The sequence below is a fragment of the Danio rerio genome, chromosome 5 (assembly GCF_052040795.2).
Source record: "Danio rerio strain M-AB ecotype USA chromosome 5, GRCz13ab, whole genome shotgun sequence".
Taxonomy (NCBI): domain Eukaryota; kingdom Metazoa; phylum Chordata; class Actinopteri; order Cypriniformes; family Danionidae; genus Danio; species Danio rerio.
The window spans coordinates 5554842-5574948 of record NC_141025.1 but is presented as its reverse complement, the minus strand read 5'-3'; the positions used below and the strand labels follow the sequence as shown (position 1 = coordinate 5574948).

The 20107-nt window shown below is 38.2% G+C and overlaps 2 protein-coding genes across 3 annotated transcripts in view; both read left to right on the top strand.

Annotated features, from left to right (window-relative positions):
- The window catches only part of mvb12ba (multivesicular body subunit 12Ba), a 323521-nt gene extending 316099 nt beyond the window's left edge, over positions 1-7422 (top strand). Inside the window, exon 9 of the transcript XR_015490563.1 lies at positions 7144-7422. The gene's annotated coding sequence lies outside the window, so the exon portion shown is untranslated. The remainder of the gene's footprint in view (positions 1-7143) is intronic.
- Positions 9-13881, top strand: zbtb43 (zinc finger and BTB domain containing 43). 2 transcript variants are annotated; one of them, XR_015490295.1, is made up of 3 exons: positions 9-90; positions 11435-12867; positions 13408-13881. XR_015490295.1 is itself a non-coding variant. In NM_001110024.1 (2 exon segments), a coding segment is annotated over 1 exon segment (1233 nt). In that variant the 5' UTR covers positions 62-90; positions 11435-11457; the 3' UTR covers positions 12691-12987.
- Positions 13882-20107: the final 6226 nt, after the last annotated feature.

The window sequence follows — 20107 nt, the reverse complement described above, 5'->3', positions numbered from 1 at the left end:
ATGACGTAAGTGTCACGTAGCGCTCTGGCTTTCGGAAGAGAGAAGGCAGGCTAGCTCACGGAAAACCGGTCTAAAACGATGCAGGAAACGGTAAGACGGACAGTTTTGTAGTATTGTGAGCAAAGCAGAAAAGTCTAATGATATCTCGGGATCTTTTTCATGAACAACAACGTCTCTGTCGTCTTTTAACGTCCAGAAAGTCTGTTCACATGCTAGCTTAGCAGGATAGCTGGTTAGCTTGATCTCTAATGTACTGAACTGTGAATTTTGACATTTCACTTGTTTAAAATGTAAAAATATAGCTTTTCTCCGATTATCGACATCGTAGATTTGGTATTATGAGTTTATAAAAAATTTGCCATCATAAATTATGTAACCGTGATGTTTGTAATATTTTATTGTTGTTTATTTACATATCGCCAAATGACATCTAAAATGTGTTTATATAAAACTTACTATCCTGAATATCAGTTATTATACGTATTTAGTGTTACCACAGTAAAATTCAATACAAATGAGCTCATTCTTACATTTGCTTTATAAGGGGTGTTGTTACTATGTTTTTTTTATTGAAAACATGTTACATTTTTGAGCAAATGATCAATAAGTATAGTTCATAAATTTCCTGATTAGACTTGTTGTAATTAATTTTTATTATTTGTATTAGGCGGTCATATTTTTTTGCTCTATAGTCCAAGTCATTTGATTTTGAGTATCTACAGTGCATCTGGAAAGTATTGATAGTGCTTCACTTTTTCCACATTTGTTATGTTACAGTCTTTTTTCAAAATGATATAAATGCATTTATTTCCTCAACATTCTACGCACAATGCCCCATAATGACAGTGTAAAAAAATAGATTTATTTAATTGTTGCAAATTGATTAAAAATAAAAAAAGCTGAAAAATCCCATGTACATCAGTATTCACAGCCTTTGCTCAGTACTTTGTTGATGCACCTTTGGCAGCAATTACAGCCTCAAGTCTTTTTGAATTTGATGCCACAAGCTTGGCACACCTGTCTTTGAGAATTTTTGCTCATTCCTCTGCAGTTCCTCTCAAGCTCTATCAGGTTGGATGGGAAATGACGGTGTACAGCCATTTTCAGATCTCTCCAGAGATGTACTATAGGATTTAGGTCTGGGCTCTGGCTGGGCCACTCAAGGACATTTACCGAGTTGTTGTGAAGCCACTCCATTGATATTTTGGCTTTGTGCATTGGGTCACTGTCCTACTGGAGGATGAACCAGTCTGAGGTCAAGAGCACTCTGAAGCTGGTTTTCATTCAGGATGTCTCTGTACATTGCTGCATTCATCTCTCCCTCTATCCTGACTAACCTTCCAGTTCCTACTGCAGAGGGACCATCGGGTTATTGATCACCTCCCTGATTAAGGCCCTTCTCCCCGATCACTCAGCTTAGATGGCCGCCCAGCTCTAGAAAGAGTCCTGCTGGTTACAAACTTCTTCCACTGACGGATGATGGAGGCCGCTGTGCCTCGAGACAATCCTGTCTCGGAGGTCTACAGACAGTTCCTTTGTCTTCAGGCTTGGATTGTGCTTTGACATGCACTGTCAACCCTGGGATTCCAATGAAGCTGCTGAAACATCTCAAGAATGATCAGTGGAAACAGAATGTACCTGAGCTCAATTTAGAGCTTCACAACAAAGGCTGTGAATACTGATTTACATTTAATTTTTCAGCTTTTTTATTTGTAATAAATTTTCAAAAACTCTTTTTTTCACATTGTCATTATGGGGTATTGTGTGTAGAATTTTGAGGAAATAAATGAATTTAATCCATTTTGGAATAAGGCTGTAGCATAAATAATTGTGGAAAAAGTAAAGCGCTATTACTACTTTCCGGATGCACTGCACTGATACTGAAACCCGATCTGATACGTCTATAATACATAAAAAATTAATAAAGAAGGCAGAAGAAACAGATCCAGGATGTTCCTTATTTTTTAATATTCAACAATTCTGTTAACAAACAGAGCACTTCTGTGAGCTTGAACAACCAAGTAATAAATAACAACAATTCTTCACGTTTGGACTTAAGTGCAACAGTGAATATAAAAAAAATCTAATATAAAAACAAATATCTTCTAAACTTAAAATTCCCGGCTGGCAATCCCAAGTTTACACATCTGACAGTTTGCTTTGGTAATGCTGTCGTCGTCAACTTTTTAAAAATTTATTTAATTTATTATTTTTTTAATTGCAATTTTAGAACACAGAAAATACAAGGGCAAAAACACAACATTATATTGGCATCAAAATAAATACAATATATAAAGAAAAGAAAAAAAATTACAATTATTTAAAGACAAGATTTAAGGCTTTAAGATAAACTGTTCTTTTTGCTTTGGTATTTTTTTGTTTCTTTTATCGTACATAGGTAATGACCTATTTTATGTTTTAAAGTGAGTAAAATTAAGTTTTTTTTCACTGCCCATTTACATTTATGAATAAAAAAATTGTAATATATAATGAGCTAATTAACAATATATTAAATTTTGAAGTCGACTGTATTCTCATAAAAAAATAAAACATTTTTCTTTGAATTCTAATTCAATATTCATACTCTGCCTAGCAAAAAAGAAAAGATCACACCAAAACAATTGTGTATAAATACAATCATAAAACAAATGAACAATACTCTCCTTTTCAGCATTACAGAAAACACATTTTAAATCAACATCTTTACAAAATTTTGCAATTACCTGTTTGACAGGATAAATACGAGGAACAAGTTTAAATGATACCTCTCTAATTTTATTTGTTATACAAAAACTTCTGGAAATCTTAAAAGTGTGGTTTTAGTTGACAACTTGAAATTGTCAAAAAAAAAATCGCCAATTTTCATCAACTTTATAATATCTCCAGACCGCAGACATACTTGCGCTTTTCGCTGCCTCAGTGTTCTACTTTGCCGGCATTTAACAAATAGCGTCTCTGCGAGAAAGTGATGTCATGCTGCACGCGTTGCTGTTTCTGTGTGTCAAGAAAGAGGTCTAAAGCAGGTCGCACACCAGAAGCACCGCTCGGCGCCGCGACACGGCGCGCACATGACAGTTTAAAGTATCACACACCAGACGCGCACATTTGAAGGATATTTAACATGAAACTAATCAGATGGCGCTCTGTGGCGCGGCTGAAAAATGAACTGCGTCCTGAGCCGTCGCCGGGCGCCGCCGACAGCCTCCGACAGCCTCCGACTTGCGGTGCCGGTGTGTGTATCCTGATAGAAACCTATGTTTAGAATTCTAAAATACATGGCGCTGCGTGGCGCTGCGCGGCGCGCCGCCGAGCGGCGCTTCTGGTGTGCGACCTGCTTAACTCTGTGCCACCACATAACTATAAATGTGTTAAAAATACTAGTATATATAATATACATATTATAGGTGGGCATATGGCTCCTCGATTTTGGGAAAAATCATAATCACAATTATTTAAAACGATTATCAGTTGAAGTCAGTTATTCTTCTTCTTTTTTTTTTTTTAAGATATATTTTCCAAATGGTGTTTAACAGAGCAAGGAATTTTAACAGTATTTACTCTAATATTTTTTCTTCTGAAGAAAGGCTTATTTGTTTTATTTCGGCCAGAATAAAAGCAGGTTTAAATATTTTGAAACCTATTTTAAGGTCAATATTATTAGCCCCCTCAAGCAATATATTTTTGATTGCAGAAGAAACTACTGTTATACAATGACTTGCCTAATTAAGCCTTTGAATCACACTTTGAATCTGAATGCTTGTATTTTGAAATATATCTAGTAAAATATAATGTAATGCCATCATAGCAAAGATAAAAGAAATCAGTTATTAGAAATGTGATATCAAAACTGTTATGTTCAGAAATAAATTGGAAAAAAAGGCTTCTTTCCATTAAACAAAAAATGGGGAGGAAAAGGGTTGCTAATATTCAGGAGGGCTAATAATTCTGACTTCAACTGCATATACACAGTTATTTTCCACTCTGCAAAGGAAAGAGAAATAAATACAATATAATTAAAATATGAAACAAACTGTGCTTTAAGCATCTTCACTGTAAGAAAAACACTTTAGCTACAGCAGTCCTTCAGTCAAGAGCAGTGAGGGATTTTCTCCTTGTTGTTTGATTAATGATGAAACCAGTCGGCAGCAGGAATATTGCGCGGTTTCACTTTAAAGATTTCTCTTTCACATGTCTTTTGATTCTCAACTCGTTTGTTTATTACACAAATGAGGGTTAATATGAATAATCACTAAACGCCGCGTTTTGACACCTATTTGACCATAAAGCGCTCACGATAAGATGACTTTAGATGTCTACGCTCTGCTCGTCACAGTGTGCAAATGAGACCGAAAGCTGACCGCATGCTTCTGACTGAGTGCGCGCCGCACACACATAAGCACGCGGTCCTTCTCGCTTTTAAGAGCAACACTTGTGTACAGCTGGAAAGGGGGCGGTATATGATGCGATAATCGCTTATCTCGATTAATGCTTTTTTAGAAGCCGAAACCGGAATTTCGATTAATTGCACAGCCCTAGTTTGTATCTTGAAAAATATAAAGTTAAATATTATTTATTGTCATCATGGCAAAGATTAAATAAATCAGTTATTAGAAATGAGGTATTAAAACTATTATGATTAGAAATGTGCTGAAAAAAAATCTTTCCGTTAAGCAGAAATTGGGGGGGAAAGGGTCGCTAATAATTCAGCAGGGATAATAATTCTGACTTCAATTGTATATATACAGTTATTTTCCTCCCTGTACATAGGAAAATTTAAATAAATGCAATAGAATAAAAATCAGAAACAAACTGTGCTTTAAGGCCCCGTTTACACTAGTGCGTTTTAGTTTGAAAACGCATAAGTTTTGCTACGGTTACGCCATCCGTCCACACTACGCCGGAGTTCTCGAGCGCCGAAAACGGAGCTTTTTGAAAACGCTGGAGAGGCTGTTTTCATTCTAAAACGCTGCTGCTCCGTCTCAGTGTGGATGGGGAAAGACGGAGACATCTGAAAACGGAGGCGGGACTGCAAACGTTCGCCTATCTGATTGGGGCTTTTCCTCAATATTAAGTAGCCCACACACAGTTCAGTCCTGCATCCTCTTCTTGTAAGTTAAGACTTCGCAAGTTTGATCAAGGCTGCAGTCTCCCCCTTCTCAGTTTGATATGGAAAACATACCGAGGACACGGGTAAATCTTCAAAGGGAACAGTGTACTTTATAACTTCATTCACATCACCTTGGCTACGTTGTTTCACTTTCTCAACAATAAAATGTAAACATGATTTAAGGAACTGCCTATTGTCATTTTAATATTAGCAACTTAACAGACAGCAGAAATGTTGAGGCGCCGTGCTGCATATATGAGCGTCATCTTCACTGTGTGGATATTTATAACTAAATGGAGCCGATAACAACTGCCTCCTTTCAATTTCAGTGAAAATACGAAACGCACCCTCTCTTTTGCTGAATATCAGTTTTAATAATCGATAATTATAAAAGTATAACATGCAATAGGTTTATACATTGTAGGAAATACAGACGAGCGATCAGTCAATGTACCTGGATTAATCATTAACTTATCTTTGCGCTTAACCAAAACATGTTACCCGTGAACAAGTAACTTAATAGATTCCAATGACCAAAGTTAGGGAATTGGCCTATGTCGTTAGATAAAGACAACAACATGAATGAAATATCCCGTTTAGCAAATATAGTGAGATTAGATCCAGCGGGAGATGCGTGATGAGCAGTCCGACAAGCAGAGCACCCATCTGGGTAGAAATGCTGGAGAGCTTGCCCGAGAGTGTGTGTGTGGTCACGTGATGTGCGTTTTTAGCGTTTTGGTGTGGACGGAGAGCTGTTCAGAAACGCTGGGTAAAACGCGAGTGTGGACGCGGATCGTTTTCATTCTAAAACGCCGTTTTAAAACTAAAACGCACTAGTGTAAACAGGGCCTAAGCATCTTCACTGTAACGCCTGTTTCACACCGCAAGCGTCAGCGGCGCGTGAGCAGCGCGTGTGTTTTCGGCGTCCATGTTAACAGATTAGAGCTTTCATAACGCACGCAGCAGCAGCGCGTCAGTGCGAGGCGTGAGCGTCGCCGAAGCAGCAGTGCAGCGATAGTTTCGGCGCTGGGTCTATTTTTGACGCGCTGCTCACGCTCAATTAAAGTGACAGTGCATTGATAATGACCAAAACACAATGAATGACAGTAAAAAGTAGCAATTTTACCCAATAAATACGTTGATAACGTCAAATGGTATACATATAGTCATTCAAATGAACTTAAAACGATTGAAAACGGCAACAAACATTTATTTAGGCCCGAACTACAAAACCGAATGTAAAACAATTTTAGTATCAGTTTTGCTTAAGTTGCACACTAGTGTTGTAGGAGAGGGGAAATAGAATATTTACGGGATTTGTAGTCCATAGTGAAGTGTATTGTGGGTAGTGTAGTGCGACACGCATGCTGGATTATGTGAGCTCGCTGTGTGCTGTGCAGCTGAGCAGAGGAAGAAAGTTTTAATCGGCTTTGTTTTATGTTCACTCGAGTTATTCCTACCGGGAGCTGTTTGCACTGTGAATCTGACAACACGAAAATAAGTAAAAGAATGGCATGCATTGGTAACTTTTGTCCGTCTCATAATCTGCACAAGCATGAATTAACGAGCTGTTATTCTGCCGCTGGACAGATGAAAAGTTTAAAAAGTGTATTTGTATATAGAGAGACATGGGTAACTAGATAGAATAGACAGAGATAGGTTGATCTCTGCAGCAGCTGCCGAAGAGCTGCGCGCTGCAGACGCAGCTGGTGTGAAAGGCAAACGCCTGCGTGCTGCTACTGCTCGACATACGCGCTGCTCACGCTCTGCTCACGCGCCGCTGACGCTTGCGGTGTGAAACAGGCGTAAGAAAGAAAGTTTAATTATAGCTACAAAAGTCCTTCAGTCAAGAGCAGTGAGGGATTTTCTCTATTTCTATAAGTAATTACCTAACACTGCGTTTTGCCACACATTTGCTCATCTCTGAGGCTGAGCGCATACATGCAACAGCATGCGGTCTCTTCCACGCTTTTAAAAACATAAATGATTCGAATATACAGTTGAAGTCAGAATTATTAGCCCCCCTGAATTATCAGCCCCCCTGTTTATTTTTTCCCCTATTTCTGTTTAACAGAGAGCAGATTTCTTCAACACATTTCTAATCATAATAGTTTTAATAACTCATCTCTAATAACTGATATATTTTATCTTTGGTATGATGATAGTAAATGATATTGGACTAGATATTCTTTAAGACACTTCTATACAGCTTAAAGTGACATTTAAAGGCTTAACTAGGTTAATTAAGTTAAATAGGCAGGTTAGGGTAATTAGGCAAGTTATTGTATAACAATGGTTTGTTCTTTTAGACTATCGGAAAAAAATAGCTTAAAGTGCCCATTTTGACCATAAAATTGGGGGGGCTAATAATTTTGATGTCAACTGTACATCAATGTATGATGCGCATCCTGTGCTGTGTAAGAATGGGTTTTAACCACAGCGGTTTGAACTGTAGTTCTGCCGAGCGACTAAAAAGTGATCAGCATGATGGTAAAAAAAACTGTACATTTCTAGTCAAACAGTTCTTTTGGAATCTCATACCAAAAACGGAAATAAGGGCACTATTAATAGCTATAAATGTGGGAGAGCGTTGATATTATGTGATTGTATTGTATTGCAATATGGAACAATTAAATGTGGATGTTAAATCAAAAGTAATTCACAAATACTTGAAAATGAGATGATTTAATGACAATAATGCTTTATTGTTACAACTGAATTAATTACAAAATACTGTATAAAATGATAAAATATGAAATAATAAAACATATGATAAAAATTGTACACAGCTTAAATGTAAAATTAAAGTTACCAGAGGTAAAAGGAGAGACACTGAGGGAGGGAGAGAGAGACAAAGAGAGCAGGCCCAGAAGTTAGCCTAATTGCAGTAGAGTCAGAGAAGATAGACTCCAGAGGAGGAGAGGAGCAGACCAGGAAATGACAGGCCAGGAAAAGAGAGGGCAAGGAAAAAAGACAGAGCTCGAGTTTACCCCCTATTTTGTATCTTTCTTGACCATGTGACTAAAGCAATTCAAGACATTCAAACTGACCAATCAACATATGACCACATCAGGGCCGGCCCAAGCATTTAGGGGGCCCTAAGCAGAATTTTATTTGGGGCACCCTTGGTGCAGACAATATGATAAATTATCGTTAATCCTTGATTATTTGCACACTTTTAATTTAAAACCCGTTATCAATTTTATTTGCTGTATCTGTGTTGCTTACATTATAAAATATGCTTTTTTTCTTACATATACTTTTTGTATTTTCTAGTTCAAATATCTAAAAAAAAAATCACTTTAAATCAAAATCAAATTAAATCAAGAATCATTTTCCACAGAAAATCTTTCTAGAAAATTAGAAAGATTTTTTTTACATATTTGGACTAGAAACAAGACAAAAACAATTAAAAGGAAAGAATTTTTGCAGTATTTACCAACTGTCAATGATTCATAGTACATGGCTGTGAAATTTGATCACTGGAAAACCAACCATGATATATAAAATCTTTTGCAAATGAAGAGTAAAAAATGCATCAAAAAGTTATAAGATGCATTTCTTTCATTAAAAGCACATGTTTATAGTATTGCAACTGTGTAAAAAAAGCACACAACTGTTCAACAAGCTGAAAAATGCAGAGATAGAGGGCGCATCTCTAAATTAATCAGAGCAGCAGCATCACAGTTAACCTAGTGAAGCCTTTAAATGACACTTTAAGCTGTGTAGAAGTGTCTTGAAGAATATCTAGTCTAATATTATTTACTGTCATCATGGCAAAAATAAAACTAAATCAGTTATTAGAAATGAATAATTAAAACGATTATGTTTACAAATGTGTTGAAAAAAATCTGCTCTCTGTTAAACAGAAATTAGGGAAAAATAAACAGGGGGGCTAATAATTCAGGGGGGCTAACAATTCTGACTTCAACTGTGCATGTTAGAAAACAGTTAAAGTAGCAATTTATTGCTTTCTAGTTTTCTGTAAACTGAAGTCATTTATTACAACTTGGCCAACTTATTTGATGTATTTTATGCATAGCCCTGGTTTATTTTTAATCATGCAAAATTTTGCATTGCCACTAGATTAATATATTTTCTTCAAGAACAGTAACTGATAGGAATGCTCAGAAAGGTGAGCACAGACTCCTCTGAGCACTTATAATGCCCCCAGCAGTGGAGAACATTAGTTATTTACTCATCAATTTAAAAAGAACAGTATTTTTAAGTTTTTCTTTTTAATTTATCTAATATTTTCAGCAAAAATACCATCTACAAGACTTTGCAAAGGACTGCAAGGGTTAAATAAATGAAAAAACCCTTCAAATTATGTGTTCTTGTCCTATTGATATCTTTATATATTTTTGCGGAATTAAATAGTGTGAGCCCATATTCCTGTATGAAGTTTCACAATTGCAATCGCTCATCTGTCAGTGGTTAAAAAGCCTGGTGCGTCTCTGATGTGTTGTTGATCCACCATTACGGGAAGAGCCACCTGGTGGCAGCTGGGTGTACTGCAGCCACAGCGGTAAATGGCTGCAGTCAGAGTAGATTAATTAATTCAGATCTTTTGTACATTTAGATAAATATTGATTCTTGGCGCCAGAGCATATTGATATATTTGCCCCACCTATAATCTATAACCAAACTCTCCAACAAACTAAAACAAAAACGAAAGTTAGTAATTTCATGCACTCTTGGGGCCCCCTGGTGGCCATGGGGCCCTAAGCAGCCGCTTAGCTCGCTTATGCCTTGGGCCAGCTCTGGACCACATCATAAAACCCCCAAAGTCCACACAACAGGCCCTGATCTTATCAGTATCTGCCTTTGAAGTCAGTATGGACCTTCTTGAGTCAAAAAGACATGTTCTGTCATATAAACAAATGCACATGATAATTCAGCCTCTTACAGCACATACTTTTAGTAATTTTCGCGTGAAACTGAGCTTTGCAGAGCAACAAATGTGTAAGACTGGAAAGGGCGGTATATGATGGAATAATCGTATCATCTCCATTAATGTTTTTTCATAATCGTTAGAAGCTGAAATCAAAATTTTCAATTATTTGCACAGCCCTAATAGCGGGTTAGCTTGATCTCTAATGTGCTGAACTTTAAATGTTGATGCTAGTTTAATATGTAATAGCATAACTTTACTCCGATTATGGAAATATGGAAAATCTTTGGTCATTTGAGTGAGATGCTAATGGTCTAATCCAGGGGTTTTCAAAGTGTGAGGCGCGCCTCCCCTGGGGGGCGCCAGAGCATGTCAGGGGAGGCGCGGGAAAAAATATAATATAATAAAAATATAATTATTAAGTTTAATTATTATATGTATTTTTTATTATATTTAAACGTTTATTATATGCCTGCTAATACAATGGGTCGGTTTCTGAGACCCACCCCGATTCAAAGCTGTAATAAAGTTCACGGCCCTTTGGCCGCCGGGAAGGAGGCGGAGAACCGAAGCAGTTTTAAAGCGATTTATTAATGACAGTGACGGCAGCTCCGTCTAAACCAAAACAAACGGACGGCAGATCCTCACGGAGACTGCCGTCAAACTGAAAGCAAAAGTAAAATATGTCCGGGTCCGGTCCTCTCTCGGCTTCCTCTGCCCTTGTTCCTCCTTTTATGACCCAGAGCTCCTTCCATGGGATCTGAGGCAGGTGCGCACTGCAGGTGTATCCACTTACGCGGTGGCCTCACTCCGTTCCCACGTAGCTCGGCCACGCCCCCTCGCCACAAAAGCCTTCAAGTTCAGGGCTTAAACCCAAAAGACGACGATATGATGATCAGTATTTGAGTTTAGGATTTACGTGGACAGGACCAGCTGATGAACCACGACCTTTATGTGTGGTTTGTCAAAATATTTGGCTAATGACAGCATGAGACCCACTAAACTTCCACTGTTTTGACTGGGATGGACAGTTCTTGGAACTGTTCTATTCATATTGAACCATCATCCTAGTTTTAAAAACGTTATATTAAAATACTTGTTATTACTCTGTAAATAATTGCACTTTCATGCAAATGATGATAAAAGTGAGTTAACGGTCTGACATCTGTCTGTGTCTTATATATATATGCGTGCGTGCGTGTTTGGGAGGAGGGGGGCGCCAATGGATAAGTTGTGTCAAAAGGGAGGCCCACTGTCTTAGACTTTGAAAAACCCTGGTCTAATCCGATTCAATGATCTATGCTAAGCTAAACTGAAAGTGCTCCTGCCAGACCCAGAGATCAGCTGGATTTAACTGGAACTGTCTTACTTGAGAGCTGTAAAATAACCCTCTTGTCAAATAATTAAGTGCAGTATCCTTTCTTTTTTCTCAGAGCGTCTAGACTTTGACGTCACCATGGAGGCTGATGCAAACTCCTTCCACGTGGAGTTCCCGGATTTCTCCTGCTCGCTCCTTAAGAAACTGAACCAGCAGAGGCAGCGTGGCCAGCTCTGCGACCTCATCGTGTCCATCGGCGGCCATCAGTTTCGCGCCCACCGCGCCGTCCTGGCCGCAAGCTCGCCGTACTTCTGCGATCAGGTGCTTCTGAAGAACAGCGCTCGCGTGGTGCTCCCGGACGTCATGCCTCCGTGCGTTTTCGAGCAGCTCCTCTTATCCTGCTACACCGGAGGACTTTCGGTGCCGTCCGGAGAAGTGGTGTCCTTTCTTACAGCCGCCAGTTTTTTACAGATGTGGCATGTGGTGGATAAATGCACCGAGCTACTGGAGGTTGGAAACAAGAAAAACAGCAGCGGAGGGAACTTCGAGCACAGCTCATCCCCGAAATGTGACGTGTACGAGGATAATATTGAAGATCTAGTGGATGATGGCATTACTATTCCTGCTTTGGAAAGCGCCGGATGCTCGTCTCCTGATGCGCAGAGCAGCGAGAATGGATCGGACGCAATGGAAAGCCACTGCTCTAGACCCGCGTATGTGCCGCCGAGCATCATGGGACATCGAAAGAAGGTGCACGTTAAAGCGGAAAGGCAAACTCGGGAAGCCTGCGGTGGGTTGTTTGGCTCAGAACACACTGCGAATGATTCTGACGAAAACAACGGCAACACCGTCGAAGATTGTTTCGACGAAAAGTTAACAGAGTGTCTGGATCGGGATTGCACTTATGAAGAGCCTCTGGATTTCTACGGGAGCTCCATGGAGGGGTTTTCTCAAACCGGAGACGAGCTTTCTAATCCAGAGTCCAAGGAGAAACTTCAGGCGGATGGGAATAATACAGATGGTCCTAAAGATGAATCTCCTGCCGACAGTGAGCAGACGTCCCACTCAGGGTTTGCATCGGTGGTTTATAAGCTGTATCCGTGTCAGTGCGGCAAAAGCTTCACGCATAAAAGTCAAAGGGACCGGCATATGAGCATGCATCTGGGTCTGAGGCCGTTCGGTTGTGCCGTCTGTGGAAAGAGCTTTAAGATGAAGCATCACCTGGTGGGTCACATGAAGATCCACACGGGGATTAAACCGTACGAGTGCAGCTTGTGCTCCAAGCGCTTCATGTGGAGGGACAGCTTCAACCGGCACACCTCCACCTGCGCCAAAGCCCATCAGACCCGACGGGCCTCGCAGACCTGCTAGTGTTCATTCAATTACCAGAATGCCAAACAGATTTTAAAAACAAGCACCTCAGTTTTGAACAGTGAGTCGGTTTAGTTTAGTTGTTCAGGTGTACACTGCTAGTCAGAGGTTTGGGTTAATTATGTGGTTTAAAAAAGTCTCTTATGTATTTTTTTGTATCGAGTTTGGTACCAATTGGTAATGAAATTTTAAAAACGTCCATTTCCAGCTAACATTTGAGCTATGTTGAATGCGTTCTAAACTGATTTGCCTTTAGCTGCGTCCGAAACCGCCTACTCAGTAGGTACTGCATTTGAATTTAAACGTACTACTCGGCCGTTAGAAAAGTACATTCTATACAGTATGAATGTGAAAAGTATGAATGGAATTCGGACGTACTACATTCGCCATTTTGTCATGGTCACGTGACCTACCTGCGTCAGTTGCGTCACTTCACTCCCATTAATGAATTCTCTTGCGGGGCATCATGGGATAGCGCAGCGTGCGTGGTATGTGCACTTCAAAATCTCGCCGGCATACGGATTTTCGAATTCTGTGAATTCGGACATACTACTCGGTTCGCATACTGACTTTAGCGTACTATATAGTATGGAAGTATGCGATTTCGGACGCAGCCTTTGTGTTTATGTGCTCAACAGAAATTACAGTGATTGGCCTTGAAGGTCATCAGTTCTCTATTCTTCACCACTGTTCACCTTACCAGCGCTCAAATGTTAGTAGGAAATGGACGTTTATTAAAATTTCGGTACGAGTTGGAACCGAACTTGATACTTTTGAAAACCCTACATGCTAACTGAGGTTACATTTATTAAATAGAAAATACAGTAATATTGTGAAATGTTAAAATGACTGTCTTCAGTTGTTAAATGCATTTTAAAATGTAGTTTATTCCAACGCAATCTCACGGCAATTCGTAACTTTGATTTAGTGGCTAATGCGTATGAATTCGTACGATCTAATTAGTACAAATTAGTACGATTTGCTCATAACCCAATGGCTGTTGAGGTTAGGGGTGGGGTTAGGTGCTTCCACGCCTCCTTTTTAAAATCATACATTTTTGTACGACTGAACTTGTACGGATTAGCCACTAAACTGACAAAACAGAAAATCACTTAAGTTTCCTCCTGAGATCAGGCTGTTTATTCCTGTGACGCAAAGCTGAATTTACTGTATTTCAAGAGTTCACACTTAGATACTGTTTAACAACTTGTTAGCAGGTTTGGCATGCTGTCCCGGGATAGAACCCTGAGCTTGGAGATAGTTGAGCCCAGGGCTCCAGCCTGGTCCATAGAGCATGTGAGGGGAGTACGAGATCAGGTGGTTCTCGAGAGCTCCCCTCCAAGGAGGAGAATGGGTGGAAGGGGGGGTTTCTTCGGAAAAACGAAGATAAGGGAGTAGTTCTAACTAGGCTACTTAGTGAGTTTGGATCGATCTGATTGGCTAGCTAATGAGTCTAGATGAGTGGCCAGCTGCAGTCAATCATATCATGTGCTCCTCTCGAAATTAGTTTATGAAACTTCACGAGCTCTCAAGTCTTTAGTGGCACATGAACAGAAATCATTTTAAGATGCTGATTTCATGCTTAAAGGGGTATTCATTTGAATTTACTTGCAGTTTACTCTCCCTCAGGTGTTTGCAAACCTTTGTGCGTTTCAGTTGAACACAAAAGAAGATATTCAGGAGAATGTTGGAAGCCAGTAGCCATTGACATGCATAATAGGAAAATGGTCAGTCAGTGGCTTTAGGTTTTCTAAATGCTCTTATTCCTTATTAAAAAAATCTATTATATTATGGTTATAATTATTACTATTTTTATCCTTTTATATTTAAGGTATAAAAGCTTTTAGAAAACTGATAACGATTTACTTCCATAGTATTAAAAAAAATACAAAAAATATCTAAATAAATTTATTAATCTATTAAATATCTAAAAAAAATACTGGTTAGTCTTTCAATAGCCCCTTTCACACATACAGACTTTCCGGAAAATTACCGGCAATTTTCCGGAAAGGTCTGTATGTGTAAACAGGCCCTTTTTGAAAATACCGGTAAATTTGTTCTGGCTATTTTCCGGAAAGAGAAGTTGTAACATTACTGGCAATTTGCCGGAATGCTGCGCTGTGTGAACGCAGAAGGAAGATTGCCGGAAAGAGCGCAATCATATCTAGAACGTGCTGACGTAAGACTCCTGCTTTAGCCAATCAGAACAGTCAGACGCGCGGTTTATGAGAATAAAAGCCTTTGAATATTTTTCCAGACACATTTAGATGTTAGTCTGATAACATTTGCTAAAGTTGTTCCTTCTTAATGCCAACTGTGTGAATAATTATCGATAAGATGCTTATGATAAGCCGCTGTTTGTTTACCTTCAACCTCTGCTTCCTTCAGTTGCTTGACGCGTCGCGTGTGCTCGTGAAGGAGTCTGTGAGCACCAGCACACACGCATATCATGTACATCTCGACTTGCGAAAGAGTTTTCATGGAAGTTGTTCACAATACTGATCCATCAACAGAGTTTGCAATGTAGTCAAATGTTTACAAATACAAGCTCAGCCGTTTAGAGCTCATTTCTGGCTAATGATGTCAGAATTTACCGCTATTTTTGAATGGATGTGTGAATGCTCTTTTCCGAAAAAATTCCGTAACGTCCTCGGCTGTGTGAACAGCACTTTTGTGAATTTACCAGTAAATTTTCCGGATGTTTTCCGGTATCACTGTGTGAAAGGGGCTATTGACCTTAATCATTTAAGTGATGCATTAAAGGCATTTTTAATTGTTACGTTCCTACAAAATCAAGGGGTAAATCAAAATAAATAGTGACGAACAAATAAAGAAAGAGGGAAGAGACACATTCTTAATCAGTTTTCTGATCACCATCAGGCAATCGTTGGTTTGTTTTGTCATCAGAAGAAAGAAATAGCATCTTGAATTTTTAAAGAACTTGAAACCAAACAAAAAAATAATACCTCAGGATGTGGGTGTCCAAAATAACAAACAAAACAATCCAATAACTAACTTAAAGACAAACTAACATCCCTAACAAAATAATCATTCCCGAAAGAAAGAAAAACACAACTTGCTTCCATTTCTCCCTGCCTACCCATCAAAACAGGAGAAAAAGATTTTAAAAAGACACCCCACACCTTACTTATGCCGTCAAAAATGAATTCACATTATAAAAGTAAAAAAAAGTAGCGCACGAGTCACAAGCTCCTTGTGTCTGGGCTTGGACCAGCTCTCTCTTGCCTTCTGGTTGGCTGCAGCCAGTCTATAAAGCTCAGAAATTAGCTGCGCAGATTGGAATCAGGTAGCGGCAATCTGCAAACAAAAGAAATCAGGAAACAGAAAAGGAAAAAACCCTGCAATATGGAAACCAAAATAAACAAATCACGGGACGTAACGTAATGTAGTGTTTTATTTCAAATAAATGTTATACTTTTGAACTCTGTTCATCAATAATCACAAAAATGCTTTATAGAGTAAAACTAAAACGGATTAACACAGATGATGATAATCATCTATAACAATCATCAATAGTAGTAAGAATCACCATTAATAATAATAATAATACATTTTATTTAAAGGCGCCTTTCTGGCAAGTCAAGGACAATAAACAAGAGCAATAAAACAACAAGAGAAATAATGAAATATACACAGCAATAGTGCAGATAAATTAACTTAGCATTAAAAGCCATCTTAAATAAGTGGGTTTTGAGTCTTGATTTAAATAGTGTAAGGGAGTCAATGTTTCTGATGGCAGGTGATAGTGAGTTCCAAAGCCGCAGAGCAGAGCGGCTGAATGCTCTGTTGCTCATAGACGATAGACGAGCAGAGGGAACAGACAAGTGGAGGGAGGAAGAGGATCGCAGGGTGATGTGGATGAGGGCAGACAAATATGGAAGGGCGAGATTGTAGATGTCTTTGAATGTTAACATCGAGATTTTAAAATCAATTCGAAAATGAACAGGGGCCTCATGTACGAAGACTTGCGTGGAAATCTTACTAAAACATTGCGTACGCACAAAGCTGTAAATGTACGTACGCAGAAAAAAATTCAGATGTATGAAACACTGCGTGCGCCGAATCTCACGCATAGTCTTTTGTACATCCGAATGAACGTGAAACTGAGCGCAACATGCACGAGCATGTATGAATATGCTAATGACTATGCTAATGGCAAAACCCAACGAAAAAGCAATGGCAAAATCAAGCAAAAAGAGAAACTTTGAACAGAATGTGAAACGGAGGTGCTGCTTTTCGGAGGTAGACCGGAGAAAAGCGGTGTTATTTGCAAGTTTGTTCTCCGGAATTAACAACAAAAGAAAAAAAATTGAGTGGGAGAGTTTAGCTGATGCGGTTAACACAGTTGGGTTTGAACATCGCACTGAGTGAATTAAAAAAAGAAATAGTGTGGTTTATATCTGTAAAATGTTGCGGTACCCTTAGCAGTCTCAGTGGCGCACTTCGTAAGACGCATGTGATCATGTATTGACACGATCGTGCATAAACTCGGTTCGAATCCAGCGTCTGATGAACTCTTTCTTCTTTTTTCCCCACTACATATCAGATTTTGCCAACTATTTATCTCGAGGAAGACAAGTAGGAATCATTCATAAGTTTGTGCATCATATTTTATTTGCACATTTATTGAATGGAAATGTTTCTGATTCTCGCATGCAAATTCATCTTCAGATAGTGCCTTTATAGCAATGTGCGTGCGGTAGATTGCTCAGATTACATTGGGAAAACAGGCGACCGCTGCAAATTGTGCTTTAATATTTAGCTGGTCAACTGTATGTTATGGAAACCTTATATACCTGCTAGATGAACCCGTCTCATACAGCTGCCATTGCAAGGCTCAGACACTTTGTAGAGAGGAATTTAACACAACTGCCTCTAGGATTCGCCAATGGAAATAAAACAGACACGCACAAAAAATGTGCGTACGCCAGCCAGAAAGCTGCCGTGAAGCTGCGCACATTCCCACGTTCAGTTCATTGTTAGTAAATCCAAACGTGAGCGATTCTAAGCGTGAAACCTGGCGTATGCAAACTTTTTGTGCGTACGCATCGTTGATACATGACGCCCCAGGTAACCAGTGAAGCTGCTGCAGCACAGGGGTGATGTGATGAGAAGAAGGGGTTCTTATGATGATACGGGCAGCTGAGTTCTGGACCAACTGAAGCTTACAGAGGGATTTATGATGATCAAAAAATACTTAATTCTGCTTTGCATCACAGAAATAATGACATAATACAATATTAAAATAGAAAACATTGCATTAAATCAAAATAATATTTCACAATTGTACAGTTTTAATGGATTTATATCCAATTACAATGCAGCTCTACTCAGCACAAGAGACTTCTTTTGGGAGGCATAATTGTTCCAACCTATTGACTGGTGTTGACCTCTAAAAACCTACACTGGAAAGATACTGGGCTGTTGTAAACCAACTTTGGGTCAAATATGGACCCAAATATTGGGTTTATAATGTAATTTAAATTTTATTGAAAAATAAACAATGTCAGCACCAGTGGTGTAGTGGTTAGTGCGTTGACAGATGCACTCCGGTGCTCATGACGACCCGAGTTCGATTCCGCCTCGTGGTCTTTTGCCGATTCTTTACCTCTGCTTTCCTGTCAATTCTCTCTACTTTTCTATCCAAAATAAAGGTGAAAACCCCGTAAGAATAATTATAAAAAAATAAAATAAACAATGTTTGTCCATATTTGACCCAATGCTGGGTTACGATAAGCCAGCATATTTTAATGTGTAATATCTCATCACAGAATAATTCAAAATCAATATGACATCATCAGAATTGATCCTTTTCACTTTCTTAAAGGGGTAGTTCACCCAAAAATGAAAATTAACTCACTATTTACTCACTCTAAGAAAGGCTGGGTTATTTAAACCCAAGTTAGATAAAATATGGACAAACCCAAACACTGGGTTAAATTTCGTTCTTTAAATTTAATTGAAAATATAACCCAGCAGTTGGTTTAGTCCGTATTACACCCAGAATTTCTTAGAGTGCACGATCAGTTAAAAACCTTTGAGTTTCTTTTTATCTGTTGAACACAATAGGAGATATTTTGAAGAATGTTCAGAATCGTTAACCATTGACTTCCACTGTAGAAAAAGTGAATACTGTGGTTAAAAGAAATCAAAGGTTACAGGTTTCCAACATTCTTCAAAATATCTTCTTTTTGTGTTTTAACAAGAAAGGAACTCATAAAGGGTTGAAACATGACAGAAATTTAATTTATGGGTGAACTATCCCTTTAATGGACATTATCAAAGTAAAAATGTAATTTCATATTCATTTAAATGCCATTCCAACATCTCAGAACGATGTGATTATTATATTATATCTGAAGGGATACATATGATCACACACACACAAGCCTTGAATATTCAGGTTTTAAGACTCACCATGGAGTTTTAACAAGGTTTTATCTTTTGTAAATATAAATATTCCCGGGCGCAGCATTATGCAGGATGTGATTGGCTCTGCTTGAGCTGGATTATTTGTGCGTTTGGTATTAACTCTGTTGCAGATCTCTTGTCATTTTGTTGCTCAATGCTTCAAATAGGATTTGTTTCAGCTGCTAATCCAAACTAATCCAGTTTATGCTCCAAACGTCAACAGGTTTATTAGGAGGATTTTTGGGCAAAAGTCAAATACAGATCTTACATAATGCTGCATAAATAGCATTGACTTTTTCATCCTCTTCTGCAAACAGTGTTCTTGTATGTGATGTTGATTTTAGTTCACTTTTGTGTTTGTTTTATATAACGTGCCATATACTGAAACTGTAAAATATCACAAATCTGAATCTCAACAAAATACATCACCAGGTCATATTTCACTAACTAGCTAAATAAACAAACAAACGCATAAATAAATAAATAAATAAATAAATAAATAAATAAATAAATAAATAAATAAATACATGTCTAAACAAATATAATGTTGCACAAAAAATTATCTTTTATTTTATTTTTATTATTTTTAAGATCATTTTTGGTAATGGTAGTAAATAGCCTTTATTTTTCTGCTTTTTAAATTGTAATTAATTATTGTATTTCTTTTTTTGGGGGGAGTGAAATATGACCAGGCATGTTCTTGATGGGTTTTTACCAAAATGAGCTGTATTTACAGAATTGAATTAAAATGGATTTAAGAGAGAAATACAGTTGAAGACTAAATTATTAGCCCTACTTTTTTAAATATATGATTGTTTAAAATAAAAATAATGCATTATAATAATGTATAATTTTATGTTAGCATTCTGAATCAGCAAATAAATGTACAAGATATAAAATGTACATTAAATATGTTTTAATAAAATCAGCTCCTAGATGAACAGTTAAATAAAAAATTATCTGCATACACTAGCTATTTTAATCA